At 36.1% G+C, this 20305-nt stretch overlaps 1 protein-coding gene across 5 annotated transcripts in view; it reads right to left on the bottom strand.

Moving 5' to 3' along the window:
* The window catches only part of LOC138329576 (thymidylate synthase-like), a 34279-nt gene extending 17031 nt beyond the window's left edge, over positions 1–17248 (bottom strand). Inside the window, exons 1-4 of one of the 5 annotated variants that reach the window (XM_069276660.1) lie at positions 16301–16413; positions 14494–14622; positions 3030–3148; positions 304–417 (exon numbers count right to left, since the gene is read on the bottom strand). In XM_069276660.1, the coding sequence (XP_069132761.1) occupies positions 304–417; positions 3030–3061 (146 nt within the window). In that variant the 5' untranslated portion in view covers positions 3062–3148; positions 14494–14622; positions 16301–16413. Of the gene's footprint in view, positions 1–303; positions 418–3029; positions 3149–14493; positions 14623–16300; positions 16423–16878; positions 17046–17202 lie in introns of those variants that run through there. The other 4 variants (XM_069276656.1, XM_069276658.1, XM_069276655.1 and 1 more) reach the window with 4 other exon arrangements.
* Between the last annotated feature and the right edge of the window lie 3057 nt (positions 17249–20305).

Genomic DNA, 20305 nt, shown 5'->3' with positions numbered 1-20305 from the left:
GCCTAAAATAGATCACATTGAGACCTTCATCATGCCTGTAATAGATCTCATTTAGATATTGATCTTCATCATGCCTGTAATAGATCACATTTATATCTTCATCGCGCCTGTAATAAATCATGAAATGGTCTGGACATTCATGATCAGGACCAGACACTTTAATGAAACATCTCACTATCATTGACACTGAATGATTATTAAAAAGTTGTTTGTAAAAAAAAAACAAAAAAAACCCCAATTACTTGTTATAAAGTAACAATATAATTATAAATGTGTGATGAAGTGTTGACAAGGACAAACCACCTTTTCTTTCGTGAGACTCCATTGCAGCCATTAGATATGTCTTCACCACCGCCATTGGTATGGCTCTCTGTTCCATTCATTGTCGCCGCCATAGATTGTTTGAAATGATGCCACCTAGCAAAATAAACGTTGATGTTAATATAACTACATATTTATTTCATTAGAAGTCCTGTTTCTAATAAAGCCCCCAGACCCTATTTGCTTACATATACTTTTCTAACCTAAGTCATGATCACCAAACTTCCCATCAAAATGTCAAATTTTCAAAATGTAAGTCACCAAACTTCCCATCAAAACGTCAAGAGTTCACACTGTAAAGGTAATAAATCAATAGAGAATTATCAGTTTCAAAATCATAACAGCACTGTTACATTTGTCTTCAGCGATATATGAGCTTTTAACTTTGAAAGGGCCGAACTGCAGGCCTACTGTAATTATATTTTTAGGGCATTGGGTGACGAAGCCATGTGTTCATTGGGCCAAAATGTGCTTGAGAATTCTTCTGGCATTGTTATCAATATGGTGAACTATCTTGATAAAGTTTCAAATATATATATGCAAGTATAAATTGCATTGTAACAATTCAATATGTATGAAGTATTTTTACATCTGCAATATGAATGTGCTGTAACACTCTCTTCACCCATATCTCCCATGATGCACTGCGCAAATCTCGAATTTAAACTATCACATCGATATCATAGCGCGGCTATGTGTTACCCATAGCTTAGCAAAAGTTGCGAAAGTTATTTTTTTCTTTTTAGCAAATAAGAATTTCATTTAGCAAATTGTGAAAAACATTAAATTACTAAGGAGCATCAAATAATGTTTTTATGCATCAAGTGGAAAGTACACACATACAAAAGATCCTGATCATTCATTAAACCATACTCCGTCGTGGGTATTGTTACTTTACATCCCTTCAACATTAAAATATATATGGTACAGTAACTGATTAATTTATCAACTGTTTTAGACTTGCTATGAAAGTAATGTGACTGAAAAAACTATGTTTGAAGCTTGTGTCTGCGTGACTGGTATATCTCAATCTGGTGGGTGAAGAAAAACTTATCATTTTTTTGCGAATTAGGATGAATTTATTTTAGCAATATTATCCATATCGATTCGTTATTAGAGTGAGGGTACGTAATTTCGCACAGTACGTAATTTCGCACACCTGACGATTTTTCGCGATCTTCCTTTAAATGTCAGAAAGATTTGCTCTGTTGTTTATGTTGTGACTAAAGGAGGCCTCTCACTGTGATTTTGTCATATTTAGTTAAACTTTTCAGGATAAGTTTGTTTTGAAAAAACGAAATCGGAACAATACGGCCCATCTCAGTAAAGAAATTTATAGAAAATAAACCACTTGACATAAAATAATTCTGGGTGATAAATAACTGATTCACGTACAAATATGTAGAGAAACTATCCTTTTTTTAGAATATATCGAAACCCGTATGAAAATCCATCAAATATAAGCGGAAAACAGATATTTTCTGCGGACACCCTATGACTTGACCTCGTTTACATTGTTTACTATAGGGAACGGTCATTTTTCATAACGAAAATGGCGGCGAAATGTCACTTTTTCATTTAGAAATATAATTGTGTTTTGATGTCATTTCAAGATTGGAACTGTACTTAATCTTTGTTAATGATGTTGTTTGTCCATGAAATGTTTGAAAATAATTATTTTCACCAAAAACAAGAATGTTTGAGGGGTGTGCGAAATTACGTCCCCCAAACCCGTTCAACTACAGGTTAACATCAAGTTAATAACAGCTCCCGTGCGCAGTGATACGTCTGCGCATATCCGGTTACATACTCGTGTGTTGTGAAGCACTTGTACATCTGCCGATGTAAGTTCAGCCTTTTTGGTTCGGAATGAAAGTATTTGAAATTCATTAAAATCAATGCCAAAAGTGTGCGAAATTACGTACCCCCACTCTAACGAAAATGCAAATAGGTAGCGCGAGCCCAGAGAGCATAAATGATATTCATTATTTGAACAATAATTGGTGTTTAATCGTGTATATATATGTCTAATTAAAACAAAAAATAATATAAAATAATTTATTTCGCCATTGGTGCATGCGCAATTAGTACTTCATTCCATATAGACCTATCCACATCAATCCGCCATCTTGAAATTTTAGAGTTATCCTCCCCTTGATCGGAGTAAAGACGCTTCCGGTTTTCGTTACGTACACTGTAATATAGTAACCGCTTATTACCTTTGAAACGAGTTTTCCCGATTTGTTACACGTTTCTTTGCTGTGTTGCTGCTAATATTATTTGAATTACATATTTCCATATATGTAGGTGTTTTTTTATCGTAAATATTGGATAGTTTCCCAACATTTTCGTTCATTTTTTGAGTGGGCGTGGCCGATATTGAAAAGTTTCAGTGGAGGGTTCATTCAACTTTGTAAGTCCGATCTTACGTCTTCCATCTTCCCCGAGAATGTATTAAAGCATGGTGAAAATAGCATGTGGTAATATATCCACTTATCACGATAATGTATGCGTTTATTCCGACATTTTCTCACTAAAACCATCATATATGTACCAGAAACATAAACTGTATAGGTGTTTGTATACATCTTACATGTAAAGATCAAAGTTTTTAAAAGAACTGGGTACATTCACTGGCATGTCACGCCTAAATTCCAAACTAGAAAATCAAGATGTCCGTCTGCAGAGTGAGACTGTTTTTGACCTACCTTTTAAAGTAATTTACAAGTACGTTGTACATGATCCAAATTGGTGATGGAAACCACTACATGTAGTTAACGCGCCGTGTATACCTCTCATATGTGGTGTCTATTAAAATGTAGGACTCCTGTAATTTGAAATAGAAATACAATGTATGTATTTAAACATGTGAACAGTTTTGTGCCTTAGTTTGTGGTTGCTGTATTTTGGATTAGACACAGAAAGAATATACATGTAGATTAATGATTTTTTTCCTCATATAAACAGCACCCTTCCATCCAAAAGTCTAAAATACAATAATGACATTTGTGCATACATAGATTTTTTGCATATGCTGTAATATCTGCCATGTGTTCTTTCTGCACCCTAGGCTCTGGAAATAAAACTGTTACATTCAACTCACCATCACTCAATGTATTGTTAATGCTTATCCTACTTGTAATAGTTTGAATAAATTATTTATGTGAAGCCAAATCTTACATGGATTGACTTGTACCTTGAAAGGTTTGCTTTCTTCTGAAAGACTTTGTAAATGATGATAGTCAATTCATTCTAATCAGATTTTTTAATGCCAATCATGATATGTAGGCCTACCTTTATGTAGATAGATATAGTTCAATATTTCTATTCAAAATGAAATGCACACTCTTTACACATACTTCATAATATGTTGGCGATTTATCAGATACATATATGTATCCTGAAAGTGGACATAGTTTCAATTAAAAATTAAACAAATATGAAATGATCTAATCATAAAAGTTGGTAAGCAGATGACAACAATAGGTACATGTTCATGTATTTCTTGCTGTCTAAATGAAGAGGAAGCTGAATGAATGTACATGTTTTTTTGTGTGTGTGTATTTATGTGAATTGTACTCCACAGCCTTCATGAAGAAGTTAAACCTGTTACCTCCTCTATTTTTTATATTTTCTAAAGTGAAAAGTAGATTGTCAACAATCAAACACATTATCTATAGATTGATGATTACTATATAGTACAAATAATGCAAGTACAGATATCAAACCATGTAGTGATACAAATGCACTATGATTATGTATGATACTGCAGTTACTTATGTAAAAATGTATAAAGTCTTTTTAGAATGTAGTAACTATTTTAGAAATACATCTATACATTTATATCATTTTAGCCAGTATGGTACCTTCAAACTTCAGAACATAGAATCAGGGATCCTATATATATACATGTACATGTATATCGAAACTGGAAAGAAAACCTGGCTTATCTACATGTATTGTACATATTTAATATAGAGTAGAGCATACAACATCCGACAGAACCTGACGTGCAAATCCAGCAATGTCATCTACCTCCTCTCGTGTAGGAAATGCACAATGCAATACGTTGGGGAAACCGGTGGTCCACTCAACGTCAGAATAAACAATCACCGCTGGTCTATCAAACAGAACAAACCTGACTATCCGGTTGCCAGACATTTCAACTTGCCCATCCATAGTTGGAAAGACATGCAGGTGATTGCAATTGAGCACTGTTCCCACTGGACACAAACCAAGCGTCGATCGAGAGAGCGATTCTGGATTACCTATCTACAGACAGCTATCCCAAAGGCATTAACGAACGTTAAATATACCGATTGACATCAATTGATCACTTGCTTTTCAATTAATTATCCCTACTTCCAGCATTTTCCCGTTCTGTTCTACGCGTTTTTGATCCTTTACATATGCTGCCCAGCAAAAGGCGACTAAATTTGGGACTTTGCTTCTTTGCCAACACACCAAGGAGATAGGCGACTAAATTTGCATCTTATACTAATGAGCACTATAAATCAATTTCGCCACTTATTTGACGTCACACGTGGCACGCTTTCCAGTCATCGCTCATATTTTAGCGTTCTGCCGAACAGCATGGATACATTTCTGTAGATCCGGCCTTCGGCTTCCACTTGCCGAAGGGTATATTGCGCTCCATTGTGCTATATAGTTTAATATTTGTCTACTTTGTCCCGCATTACTGTTCGTATCCTATTATGTAATCGTGTTCGTTTTGTATGTCTTGATAAAGGGGCAGATCGCCTCGAAAATTTGACAATTTTGTTTTGTCCACACGGTTGGAGTTACTTCCTTGTCCCACATATTTAATATATATATACATGTAAATCAATACAATAATTATAAATTTCTTGTGAAGTTACAGAAGCTAGCATACTGCCCAAAACAAAAGAAAACAATATCTTCAAATCTTGGTATTTCCAACTACATCTATTTCCAAGATGACAGATATCTTGTACATAGTCTTCACTAGCCTCATTGAATTTTCCCTTTATGGGAAATGGCCATGACATTAACCCATAGGGAAACTGTGAAACAATTTTACACTATATAGCTTATATAAATTAAGTCACATCATAGATAATGGTAATTGTAGGTAGGTTTGAAGACATTTTATTTATTTTTGTAAATGGAATATGGATGGTGGGACAAAAGAAAATTCTGAAAATTGATTCTTTTAGGTTCTCTTTCTGACAGGAATACATAAAAATATTCAGGTTCATATGATCTTTTCTACTCAGTTTCCCTACCAATGCTTCCAGAATTGGTTATTATTGAGGTTAGTTTCAAGCAAGGATTTTTAAGTGTCTGTGTCCTTGGTTTAAAGATTTTATAGCTCTCAAATCACTGTGACCTGGCTTTAGGCAAGTACAATAGCCAAATATGCATTTTAATCGTCACTACAAGTACTTTGTTGTAAAACATAAACATACACTTTTGAATGTTGTCTGCATCTACATTTGTACATATACACAATTACCACATTAATTTAGACTCTAGAGGAAGATAGCTAGATTGCACGTTTTCAGATAGGGTTTATTAGATGAAAGCTTCAGGCTACAGGTACGGTACATACTATATATAGACTTTTAAGTGGGCAAGTTTACAGGTTATGATTTTCATTTCCGCAAATTTTATTATGCATGAAAACACATACTGTAAATGGATTAGGTAACAGGCTAAGTCTACATAAATCTTTTCCGTAGTGGTGTAATACATATATATTGATTATATTATTTTAGTTTTATTTAACTACTCACACACACACACATATTCATTCTCTTTTCATTCCGGTAGTATAAAAATATCTATACATGAATTATTTTTTTATAACATTAGATAACAAAAGGACATAAATTGTACAAATGGTTAGATATACATGTAGTTCAACAGAGACAATAGAGATATCATCCTAAACGTTTACCAGGTAGTTGCAGAAATACATGTATACCGTGTGACTTTGGAAAAGATAAATCACATCCGTTCCTATCTTCATGTAAATCTATGTCACAAGAAGTGGGCAAGTCCATATTAAAAAAAAAGATCACTTCATTGTTTCTATTGACAAAGTATATTATTTTAATTTTCTAGAATTACAATTCAAGAATATAGGAGAAATATGTAGTCAAGCAGAATTTTCATTATTCATTTTAGCTTTAAATATACCTAGCTAAACTTATATCAGGATCAACTGTGTTCCAAATTCGCATGACATCAGGAAAGAAGCTATTGCCAAAATTGATCTAAAACGGGGAAGAACCTACACTGTATGTTACCTCAGATTATGTAGTTATGTACAGGTTATGATAGTAGAAATGTGTACATTCATACATGTACATTTTGGGTGATTTATTGGGTAATTATACTTGCATAAAGCACAATGGTTGTAGCGTTGTTGATTATGTTTTAACTAGTGCAAGCCTGCTTTCCTCAGTAAATTATTTTGTCGTAGAAGAAGCAACCTACTTGTCGGATCATGTTCAAACAATTACGTTTTTGGATTGTAAAATATCAAATAATCCTGCAAATTTACCTTTACAAAACACAGATATAAAATCGTATCATTGGGGAAATTATTCAAATGGAAAGCTCATTGAAATTTTAGGAGATGTAACAATTAGAGACGATATAGTGGAACTCCAAACTAAGAATTTTCCTTATACTTAGGAAGAAATTGAGAACGCGACTTCTTTAATTACTAACATGTATGAAAAGCTACAAAAACGATGTATGTCTGTTAAAATTAGAAAAACCGGTAAATGCAAGCGAATTAAAAGGGCGCTTTGGACAGATAAGGATTTTTTCAGCCTTCGAAAAACTGTAAATAGACTTGGTAGTAAACTTAAAAAGTCAAGATATGACTTGCAGCTTAGATTAAAATTTCTCTATTATACAAAACAACTTAAAAGGATGAAAAAAACCAAAAAGAGAGCTTTCAAACAAACAATACGGGGCAAAATAAATAGTATATCAAATAAAGATTCTAAACAATTGTGGCAGGTGCTTAAAATTCTTAAGCCAAAAAGCAATGATAACTGTGAAGACCCCCCTAATTGGCAAGAGTTTATTGTACATTTCAAAAACTTGGGGAATCAAAACTTGTACCCAGATACTAAATTTAAGAGGGATATTCAATTGCAACTTGACCAACTAAAAACCCAGTTGTAACATAATGATATCACAGATAGGCCCATTACAATAAAAGAAATAAAAGAAGTAATTAAGCTTTTAAAGAATAATAAATCGGTGGGTCCTGATTCTATTAGTAACGAAATAATCAAATATTCCATAAATATCATGATGCCTCTTTTAGCAAAATATTTTAATGCTATTTTTAGTAGTGGCTGTTATCCAGAGTTTTGGAACAAATTCTTCTTAATTCCTATTTTCAAATCTGGTGATGCAGGTCTACCAACGAATTACAGAGGCATCTCTCTCCAAAGTTGTTTGGCAAAGTTATTCAATTCCATTTTAAACAAAAGGCTTACCATGTTTATGCAAAATATTATAAATCAATTTGGGTTTCAAAAAAATAGTAGAACTACTGATGCCTTGTTCGTACTAAAAACATTGTTAACTAAATACTCACAGTCTAAGGGAAAAATCTATGCATGTTTTGTGGACTTCAATAAAGCCTTTGATAGTGTATGGAGAAATGGATTATTATTTAAGCTTGCACAACATGGTGTCGGAAAAAATATTTTCAAAATTGTTAGTGACATGTATGGAAAAACGCAATCCTCAATAAAATTTAAAACATTCACGACAGAATATTTTAACATTATTCGGGGGGTAAAACAAGGAGATAGTTTAAGTCCTACCCTTTTCAACATGTACATCAATGATTTACCAGTCATTCTAAATAATAAGCCACTACAATTAGGGGATTTAGCAGTAGGTAGTTTGTCATTTGCGGATGATTTATTGATTTTATCAGAAACTCCCGAAGGACTGCAGCAATCATTAATTGAATTGGAAAACTACTGTGAACAAGAGGCCCAGAGGGCCTGTATCGCTCACCTGGTTTTTTTTAGTAATTATCACAAAGACTGACAATCATTAGAAAAATTAGCAAAATTGACTCCCAAAGTTTAATTTTGAATCACAACCATAAAATGATGCTATTGATACCATACAAATATGCTATCCAATACATAGGTTCAGAGACAAAGTAATTTATATGAAAATAGTAGCCTAATTGACCTTTTGACCCCGCATCTATTGCCGTCTAATGCCCCGGGGATCAGCCCTATCATTTGTACAATTTCATATTCCAACCCTGTAAGGATGCTACCATTGCATTATGAGTTCTCTTCCATGCTTAGGTGCAAAGAAGAAGTCGTTTATATGGAAATAGCTAAATTGACCCCTTTTGACCCCACCCTTCAGGCCCCCGGGGGGTCAGCCCCTTCATTTGCAAAATTTTGAATCCAAACCCTTTAAGGATGTAACCATTGCATTATGAGCGTAATGTTAAGTTGCAGAGAAGAAGTCATTTATATGGAAATTGACCACTTTTGACCACGCCCCTCAGGCCCCCCGGGGGGTCAGTCCTATCATTTGCACAATTTGGAATACCCACCCTATAAGGATGCTACCATTGCATTATGGGTGCTATCCCATGCTTAGTTGCAGACAAGAAGTCATTTATATGGAAATAGCCAAATTGACCCCTTTTGACCCCACCCTTCAGGCCCCCGGGGGGTCAGCCCCATCATTTGTACAATTTTGAATCCCCACTCTATAACTATTCTACCATTGCATTATGAGTGCTGTCTCATGCTTGGTTTCAGAGAAGAAGTCGTTTATATGGAAATAGCCAAATTGACCCCGCCCCTCAGGCCCCCCGGGGGTCAGCCCTATCATTTGTACAATTTTAATCCCCACCCTATAACGATACTACCATTGCATTATGAGTGCTATCCCATGTTTGGTTTCAGAGAAGAAGTTGTTTATATGGAAATAGCCAAATCGACCCCTTTTGACCCCACCCTTCAGGCCCCCGGGGGGTCAGCCCTATCATTTGTACAATTTTGAATCCCCACCCTATAACGATTCTACCATTGCATTATGAGTGCTGTCTGATGCTTGGTTTCAGAGAAGAAGTCGTTTATATGGAAATAGCCAAATTGACCCCTTTTGACCCCGCCCTTCAGGCCCCCCGGGGGTCAGCCCTATCATTTGTACCCTATAAGGATGCTACCATTGCATTATGGGTGCTATCCCATGTTTGGTTTCAGAGAAGAAGTCGTTTATACGGAAATAGCCAAATTGACCCCTTTTGACCCCGCCCCTCAGGCCCCCGGGGGGTCAGCCCCCTTTTTTTTTTACAATTTTGAATCCCCACCCTATAAGGATGTTACCATTGCATTATGGGTGCTATCCAATGCTTGGTTTCAGAGAAGAAGTCGTTTATATGGAAATAGCCAAATTGACCCCTTTTGACCCCGCCCCTCAGGCCCCCGGGGGGTCAGCCCCATCTTTTGTACAATTTTGAATCCCAACCCTATAAGGATGCTACCATTGCATTATGGGTGCTATCACATGCTTGGTTTCAGAGAAGAAGTCGTTTATACGGAAATAGCCAAATTGACCCCTTTTGGCTCCGCCCCTCAGCCCCCTGGGGGGTCAGCCCCATCATTTGTACAATTTTGAATCCCCACCCTATAAGGATGCTACCATTGCATTATGGGTGCTATCCCATGCTTGGTTTCAGAGAAGAAGTCGTTTCTATGGAAATAGTCAAATTGACCCCTTTTGGCCCCGCCCCTCAGCCCCCTGGGGGGTCAGCCCCATCATTTGTACAATTTTGAATCCCCACCCTATAAGGATGCTATCATTGCATTAAGGGTGCTATCCCATGCTTGGTTTCAGAGAAGAAGTCGTTTCTATGGAAATAGTCAAATTGACCCCTTTTGGCCCCGCCCCTCAGCCCCCTTGGGGGTCAGCCCCATCATTTGTACAATGTTTAGTTAGTAGCCCATAAGGATGCTACCAGTCAAATTTTGTTGAAATCCGACCAGCGGTTATGGAGAAGAAGTCGATTGTTGACGGACGACGGACGACGGACGCCGGACGCCGGACGACGGACGCCGGTGGCTGCGGTATCACATAAGCTCACCTCGGTCCTTCGGACCAGGTGAGCTAAAAATGGCAGCTTTCAATAAATGCTAAAAAAACAAAAACGATGATTTTCCAAACTAGGCAGAGAAATATAAAAATCAAACATAATGTGAAACCGTTTATGTTTAAAAATCAGGAAATTGAACAAGTCTCTGAGTATAAATATTTAGGTACAACTTTATGTAGCAACGGTAAATTCATGCTAGCTGCTAAGGAACTTCGTGTAAAAAGCAGAAAAGTTCTGTTTTCAATTAAGCAATATTTAAATAAAATAGCTGATATGCCCATATGGCTCTGGAAAAAGTTGTATAATTCTTTAGTCAGACCAATCTTAACATATAATTCTGAAATATGGTATGCTGACTTTTACAGTAAAATTGCAAATGCAAGTAAAAGAGCGCGTGTGAATAATTCAACATTTGACAAATTTTCAATAATAGGTAAAACGCCATTTGAACAAATAAATTTAAAATTTTGCAAAATGGACCTTGGGGTTGGAAAATATGCAGTAAATGCTGCTTCCGGGCCTGAATTAGGACAGTATACACTAGACTGTTTCATTAATACTCAAGCATTGTGTTATTTGGCTAGAATATCACAAGATGACATTAATAATCTTGTAAAAGAAGCTTTGAAGGTCAGTCAAAATATTCATGAAAGTGGATCATATTCGTGGTATTCATACGTATCAAGTATTATCAACGAAAATAACATCACATTTGACATTAAAAGGGGAAACTTCAGTAGGAAGGCACAGGCCAGATTAAAACGGTCGTTAAAAAGATTCATACATGACAGATTTGACATTATTTTCTCAAGCAAAATGCAGCTTTTAGATTGTAGTAATAAGCTATTTCTATATAGTAAACTTAAACAAAACTATAAAGAGGAATATTATCTTTCTTTGCAAAATTTTGAATATCGAAAATTGTTGACAAAACTTCGTATCAGCAATCACAACCTAGAAATTGAAGCTGGTAGGACAAAAAAGATACCTCGCCAGCACCGGTTATGCAAATTTTGCAATATTGTAGAGGATGAAGCTCACTTCATCCTCAAGTGTACAATAAATTCTACTGAAAGAAAAAGTTTCCTATCTAAATACAACATTAATTCTATGTTCACAGACTATGAAAATCTAATAAAGTTATTGTCATCTAATGAACCACAACTTCTGCAGGATTTGGGCCTCTTCATTAAAAAGTCGTTTGAACTGAGGAAAGTGGGCTTGCTGAATGCATAAGTTGTTCTTGTTTTATTATTATTGTGTTATACATGTAATGTTATCTTTGTAATTTGCTATCGATCCTTATTTGTGGATGTAAAAATGCAAATAAATGAATATATATAAATATTATATTTCCTAATATATATATATATAAATAACAAGATGTTGTTAACATAGTATTACTTTATTCAGTCAAAATACATAAACTGGCATAAGTTTGACGTTCTGTCAATTATAATTAGCATACGCATAGTGTTTTAATGTAAATAAATGTATTTCTATGAAGATAGTGTTGGTATACGAGACGTCAATCTCCTACACGTACATGCCCCGTGGTCGAAGCAGATACATGTACATAAATGTACATGTGTATTATGAAGACACAGGATTTACATATTAAAAATAAATTGATCTATTTCACTGAAAACGGCAACTTTAAAAAAACGTTTACAAACAAATAGGATATGTAGACGTTACATTTTTTCCTGTCAAATTACTGTCAACAGTAATACAGGGTGTATATGTAAAGTACTATCTACAAAATGTACGCGTAAATTGTATTACGGCGATATCATCATACCGCCATTATCACGTTACCGGCGACTTTGAGTCGGTAGTTTTTGCACTAAATTTAATTTGACAGTTAACAATATTCTTTCATGTGGTTTAAGCAAAAGTTCAATATCCAAACGTAACTCACATATACCTCTAACGTTTCGTAATTAACGTGTTTTACGCGAAAGATCGGCTGACGTTTACTACCATACAATGCTCTGTCCATGTAAACCAGATGTTGCTTTATTACTCCGGGCGCCACTATCGCTTTACAAAGGGCGATAACTCAAAACAAGAGGCCCATGGGCCTTAACGGTCATCTGACTCATGGCACAAAACAACAAATTCACAGTATAAAGTATTGGTTAACGATTAATATAAACAGTACAAGGAACTCCTTAGCTGAATATGTAAGTTTCTGAAATAGGTAAATGTCATTAGTTGAACAAACTTGGTATAGCCCTTCATCCATATATGGTTGTAACCCATTCAAGGATTAATATAAGGAGGAGTCAGATTTTAAAGCCAAATTTCAGCAAAGCTCCCGTTTTGGACCTCCACCGTACTATCTCAATGGGTCTTAGTTCGATCCTTTATAAAATATGATTGTCCTCACCTAAAGTCCCCCCTTCTGAATCAATTAAAACCCCTATAGATCAATTTTCATTGAGATCGGAGACTGAAACCTGAAAACAGGAAGTGGGCTAGCAGCCATCTTGGAATACCAAAATCTTTACGAAAATGTTTGCATATTGTTCAGCATCAATTAAAACCCCTACATACCAATTTTCATTGAGATCGGAGACTGAAACCTTAAAACAGGAAGTGGGCCAGCGGCCATCTTGGAATACTAAAATCTTTACGAAAATGTTTGCATGTTGTTCAGCATCAATCAAAACCCCTATAGACTAATTTCGATTGAGATCGGAGACCAATACCTGAAAACAGGAAGTGGGCCAGCTAAAATTAAGAAAATTTGCCCTTTTGGGACTCCACCACTCAGCCCCTATGGGGTCGGACAAGACTCATTTATATAAAATATTATTGTCCTTCCCCAATGATGTTTCACACCAAATATGGATGAAATTCATCCAAGGATGAAGAAGGAGTAGGATTTTAAAGCTAAAATCAAGAAAATTTCCACATTTGGGGCCTAAGCCCCTAGGGGTCGGAACAGGCTCATTTATATAAAATATGATTGTCCTTTCCCAATGATGTTTTACACCAAATATAGATGAGATCCATCCAAGGATGAAGGAGGAGTAGGATTTTAAAGCTAAAATTAAGAAAATTTGCCCTTTTGGGGCCCCATCCCTCAACCCCAAGGAATCGGACCAGGCTCATTTATATAAGTTATGATTGTCCGTCCCCAATGATGTTTCACACCAAATATGGATGAAATCCATCAAAGGATGAAGGAGGAGTTGGATTTTAAAGCTAAAATTAAGTAAATTTGCCCTTTTGGGGCCCACCCCTCAGCCCCTAGGCGTCGGACCAGGCTCATTTATATAAAATATGATTGTCCTTCCCCAATGATGTTTCACACCAAACATGGATGAAATCCATTCAAGGATGAAGGAGGAGTAGGATTTAAAAGCTTAAATTAAGAAAATTTGCCCTTTTGGGGCCCCGCCCCTCTGCCCCTAGGGGTCGGACCTATCTCATTTATATAAAATATGATTGTCCTTCCCCAAGGATGTTTCATGCCAAATATGGATGTAATTCACTCAAGGGTTTAGGAGGAGTAGGCTTTTGTATAAATAGTTTTACGCCCGGCGGACGGTGCACGGTGCACGGCGCACGGCGCACGACGACGGACGAAACACGATGACAATAGGTCATCTAAAAAGTCATGTGGATACGTCTATAGGTAGCAGTGTACAGTAGATTTGAAAAATTCAGCAAAATTATGTGCAGGCTTTAATCATGTACACACAGCTTTTTAACCTTAAATAACACCTATATAAAAATACATATATTTTTAATCTACACAACATTTGCAATTGTCATGCAGAGTTCATTTTTGGAGAGGTCTGCATTTTGTTGTTTTGTGAGCCTGTAAAAATCATGGTAACCAATTTTTTTTCTTTGAAAAATTGCAAAAAATTGGCATTTTCAACCCAAAATTACATCCCCTCTACTAGAATTTTTTTTCTTGAATACAGTTTTAAACCAAGCATCACTGTCGTGATAGCGGAACTGAGCCTATTTCGACATAGGTATATTATTAAACTTTTGAGCAATCTTACCTCGTACCGCGGCTATCAATTTCTGCTGCTACAGAATTGAGTTTTTCCGTCTTAGACGCACATTCGGATACCCCCTAAACCATTAATCTCGAACCCATTTTGTTGAATTTCTTTATGCAAATGTGAAGCCTGCAAATTCGGGATGCAAAATTAATTATTTTTCATATTTTTAACTTAAAGTAAAATTAGAAGCTCAAACTTTTCAATGGTGGTAATGGTGTAAAGTAAGTAACTTTTGCAACTGAAGAAAAATACTAAATCGTCTGCTGCTGTTTTTGATAGCGAAAAAATACCATTTGTCAGCGGTGGAGCATCTTTAAGTCAGAAATTTTGTGTTCTATTAGAAGACCCCTCTTTCAAAAATTTCACGCCCCCGGCACCCCCCCCCCTCTTTCAAAAATTTCACGCCCCCGGGACTTCTAATGGAATACATGTTGTATTAATGGAGAAATAATAAAATGATAATACAAATACATGAATCATGATATGGAAGTATACAGGGGTAGGCCCTATTTATTAATGTGTCTCATCAAATGGTAGCAGGGCCTCAATATCTCTTGTTTGAAAAACATGATGTGGGAGTTTGACGTTGTAAATTATAGAAAAACTGCGGGTCTATAAACATTTGATCATTATCACTGAAATTCCATTATTTTTCGACGGGAGTAATCTGTATAAGACATTATATTTGGCCCGCAGGCCCCTGTGGTGGCCAATATTTATTTCTGACAAAAATAGCCGGCTGTTTTCGACGGCAATCGGTTTTTAAAGGCCCACTATCTTTCCGGAGCAAAATTTAAAGGTTTCTTAAAAACATTAATAACAAAAGAAAATATATATCGATGGCTTAAGATGAGGTTACAACACCAAACATATGCAAGATTTCCTGTCTAATGTACGATAACAGTGAAGATTCATTTCGCTGTTTTGCCGTCTGGCGCAGTGATAGTCAACTACCGCGCGGCATTTAGGACGACGGCGGGAAACATAAAACGACCCGCGTTATGAAAATTAACATTTTATTTATTCTAATTAAACAGTTCTGAAGGTGATGATAAGTGTGCTAGTAAACGTATAGTTAATAACTTCTGCGACTCTACAAAATTATTGATCTCGTTTTACATTCCTATTTTAAAAATTAAAAGCCGTTTCGGAAAGGTAGTGGCCCTTTAAACAAAACAAACTATTTTTTCAGACCGTGCGGTCGCTTTCAATTTTTAATCGATATACGAGTAGATACTCCGATATAGATATATAATTAGCCATGCCTTTGGTTTGATGGTTATGTAATACCTGGACCAGGATGTTGTTTACCTGTACACAACGCCATTCAACGAACTCACCTGTAATTACCTGGCCGCGGGCAAATTGCTATTCGGTGGACTATATCGGGTATTTGCTATTGTCTTACTGTTAATCAGATTAGGACATCCGTTAATTGGATTGTGATTTAAATTATGGAAACCCCGTACATCTATGCTCTAGGTTTTTTTTATTGTCACCTCCATTTTTAAAATGAAGATGTAAAAGCAAATGGAAATAAAATATCCCTGATCATACCTAGGATATATATATTAGTCGTACACAGGTAAAACAATAATGGAAGTTGACTTATTCAGAAATAAAAATGGTTCTAAGAAATATTTCAACTAAAGATTTAACTTTAAACATTATTCCAGTCTAATACTGTAATTACGGAATTTAGAATAAGTAAATTCCTTATTGTGGGTCGTGACTGAATATCTGTATAAGAAGCAAGTTAATGTGGCGAGGATATCAAACAGTAACAGCTACACAATACACTTACCTTTGCTGTGATTCAGAGATAACTCCAAGTGAGCGAGCTGTCTGCTGTGAAGGTCTACCAACAGGTGTGTGATCTGGCATGGGGCTCTGTGTAGTTTTTGTCACTAAATTTAGTAACGTAACAAATTTAACAATGCCATAACATTTGTCGTTTTCTGATTGGTCAGGAACCAAAATCACGCTTAAAAATTAGCATGTCTATATAACCCTAGTAAAGGTCGGTCTGAACACGATACTGGAAATACCAGCTTTCCCATCTTACAACAATAATTCTACTTTCGGTTTCGATTCTTCATAGATAAGCAAAACAATCCATGATCTGGCAGCAGACCTTGGGAGCATTGTATCGATTCCACGTGGAACAATAGATATGCAAATGAGTTCTATATATATAATGAACAATATGCTTTTAAGATCAGAAATACATGACTTACAATGTCACCTTTTCGGTGGTGTACTATCAAATGTGAGACACGTGATGACATTATAATACATGTATTTCAATTACACAAGCCCAGAGTCCGACAAAGGAATACCCACAAAACCCATTTGTTTCACCTCAGAAACTTGATAACTCACCCATCTCACTGGCTTCACCAAACTCCTCGATCATAGCGCAGCAAGGAAGTCCCGACACAATGGCTCAGTTTAGTCCTAGTCCCGTCCCAGGCAGGACGTGGTCAGGGCCCACTATAGGACCCGAACCTAACCCTATGGCCCGATCACTTTTCCCAGTAAGTTAACTATTTACTATAAACACGTGACCAGTTAAAGTTGGTCCTTATTGTTATCGGGGTATGATAGTTTTACAACAATTATAAAAGGGACTATTTAAGTCCTGCCAGTTATTTCCCCCACTGACTGTACAGAGGGAAGCTGTTTCAACAAGAGATTTTACCTCACCTGACTTATATGTCATGTCATACTGTGGCATCCAGTGTCTGTTGTCTGTCCGTCAATATTGACTTCTTCTTCATAACCACTGGTAGCAATTTACCTGGTAACCAAATTGGACTGGTAGCATTTTTATGATGTTCGGACTTCAAATTGTAGAAATGACTCACTTTTGAAATACATGTACTATAAACACGACTGATAGTCACAAGTGTTCACAAAACAATTATAATTGTATATGTTCTTTGTTGAACTTTGAAATTATGTTCTGATTTTAAGAATCTGTTTGAATATTTGATTCTGTGTGTTTCAGACCCAGAGTGAGCAGGGCAGCGATTCGTTAGACATGGGAGAGGACATGTCCTAACATTGGGACGGTGAGAGAGTGGTTGTTACCGAGTGGTGCGAGGCTGTGTGGAAGAAGCTGTATATAGTGTACATTATCATCATCTACGTACATACTGTAAAGGAGAGATTGTGCCTTGGATATTGGTGTCTGTTGGTTAAAGGTTAAATCAAGGTCGTATACTTCCAACTAGATATTGGTGTCTGTTGGTTAAAGGTTAAGTCAAGGTCGGATACTTCCAACTAGATATTGGTGTCTGTTGGTTAAAGGTTAAGTCAAGGTCGGATACTTCCAACTAGATATTGGTGTCTGTTGGTTAAGTCAAGGTCGTATACTTCCAACTAGATATTGGTGTCTGCTGGTTAAGTCAAGGTCGTATACTTCCAACTAGATATTGTTGTCTGTTGTTTAAAGGTGAAGTCAAGGTCGGATACTTCCAACTAGATATTGGTGTCTGTTGGTTAAGTCAAGGTCGTATACTTCCAACTAGATATTGGTGTCTGTTGGTTAAGTCAAGGTCGTATACTTCCAACTAGATATTGGTGTCTGTTGGTTAAGTCAAGGTCGTATACTTCCAACTAGATATTGGTGTCTGTTGGTTAAGTCAAGGTCGTATACTTCCAACTAGATATTGGTGTCTGTTGGTTAAAGGTGAAGTCAAGGTCGGATACTTCCAACTAGATATTGGTGTCTGTTGGTTAAGTCAAGGTCGTATACTTCCAACTAGATATTGGTGTCTGCTGGTTAAGTCAAGGTCGTATACTTCCAACTAGATATTGGTGTCTGCTGGTTAAGTCAAGGTCGTATACTTCCAACTAGATATTGGTGTCTGTTGGTTAATTCAAGGTCGTATACTTCCAACTAGATATTGGTGTCTGTTGGTTAAGTCAAGGTCGTATACTTCCAACTAGATATTGGTGTCTGTTGGTTAAGTCAAGGTCGTATACTTCCAACTAGATATTGGTGTCTGTTGGTTAAGTCAAGGTTGTATACTTCCAACTAGATATTGGTGTCTGTTGGTTAAGTCAATGTTGTATACTTCCTGCTAGGATATTGGTGTCAGTGGGTTAAGTCAAGCATAGGTGTATAGCATGCTGGTAAGTCAAAGACCAACTATAGACTACATAGAGAAAGGTAAGGAACTCCTCCCTGATGCATAATTGGGTAATTTAGTTCTAAGTGCTGTAGAAGAATATCCAAACCAGATATCTCAACAGCTTGGTCCTGATTAAAAGTTAGGATGATAAATTTTAATATGATAACAAGAAGTCTCCATTCTTGTCTGGGTGCGATTCTAATCTAAAAATCTTGTCGTGTGATGTGAGGATCCAGGATTGTCTCCATTCTTGTCTGGGTCCAATTCTAAACTAGAAATCTCTTCATATGATGTGAGGATTCAAGTTTGTCTCCATTCTTGTCGCGCTCCGAATCTAATCTAAAAATCTCCTGTGATGTACAAGGATGTTCTTTTCAAAAGTAATGATGTGCATTGAGCCTCTATGTATTAATGTTACAAATTGGTAATCAAGGAAATTCTATCACAGTTAGGTGGTAAGTTGGTTTCCTTAATGCCTTCTTATGTCAAACATGTTAGCAGTAGTTGATAATGCCATATACAGTAAAGCATGGTTATACCGAACCTCCGAGGACCAATCAGATAGCTTTGTTAAACACAGTTCATTATATACATATTACAAAGAAAGGAACCTTAATGGGAAATGAACAGTTCCACATTATAACCATTAATTTGTTGTACATCCTTGGAAGTGTGTTTGTTGTAAACATATTTTACTGTATTAAATGGTCAACACTGATATGTCCAAGGCACACATTTCTCTACTTTTACAGACAAGTATAGGATAAGGGTTGCAAAACCCTCTTTTCTCTATTTCAAGAAAACTTTTCACATATAATTATAATTTTACTTGTATATTTATTTGATAACTGAATGCATATTTCAATCTATAAATATAAAACAGAAATAGTATGTATTATTATAGTAAATCACATAATGTTTGGAAGTGTATGTTTATTGACATGTGTACCTATAGTGTTAAAAAAGAAGACACTTAGTCTATTAAAAAGAGTCTTCTGGGCAATGACAGAATTGAAAATTAGGAAATTAAATATTACTAACAAAAATGACTGGCTGCCTGAACTAAGCAAAGTAACTATTGATCAACTAGTTCTAATGTTCTATTTTGTTTTACAAGAACACAAAAATAACACCAGGCTTTTTATAGCTTTTAAACATAGTATGAGACTACTTAAGTGGACCAGTAATGGTGGTCAATACGTGGACCAGTAATTGTGGTGATCTCACATTAACTAATTAGAGTTACATTAATGTTATATGGCATTAAAAAATGGGAAACAGTCAGCAAACTGATGGGAGTTTTTGTGTCGCCTGCAACGCAAGGGCGACACTTAGGTATCACTATGTCAGCGTCTGCGTCGGCGTCGTCGGTGTCGGCGTCCGGGAAACGGTTTCCGCTCGATAACTTAAATATTTATCGTCCAATTTCAACCAAATTTTATAAATTGTTTTATATCAATGAGGTCTCGGATGAGTTCGATAATGGTCAATATCCGTCAATATTTGCAAGAGTTACAGAACTTTAAAATCGTCAAAACAGAAAAATCCATGGTTTCCGCTCGATAACTTAAATATTTATCGTCCAATTTTAACGAAATTTCATAAATTATTTTATATCAATGAGATCTTGGATGAGTTCTATAATGGTCAAAATCTGTCAATGTTTTCAA

The sequence above is a fragment of the Argopecten irradians genome, chromosome 8, assembly GCF_041381155.1.
Source record: "Argopecten irradians isolate NY chromosome 8, Ai_NY, whole genome shotgun sequence".
NCBI lineage: Eukaryota > Metazoa > Mollusca > Bivalvia > Pectinida > Pectinidae > Argopecten > Argopecten irradians.
Note: the sequence above shows the minus strand (reverse complement) of the source record. Positions and strands in the feature narration are given on the sequence as shown.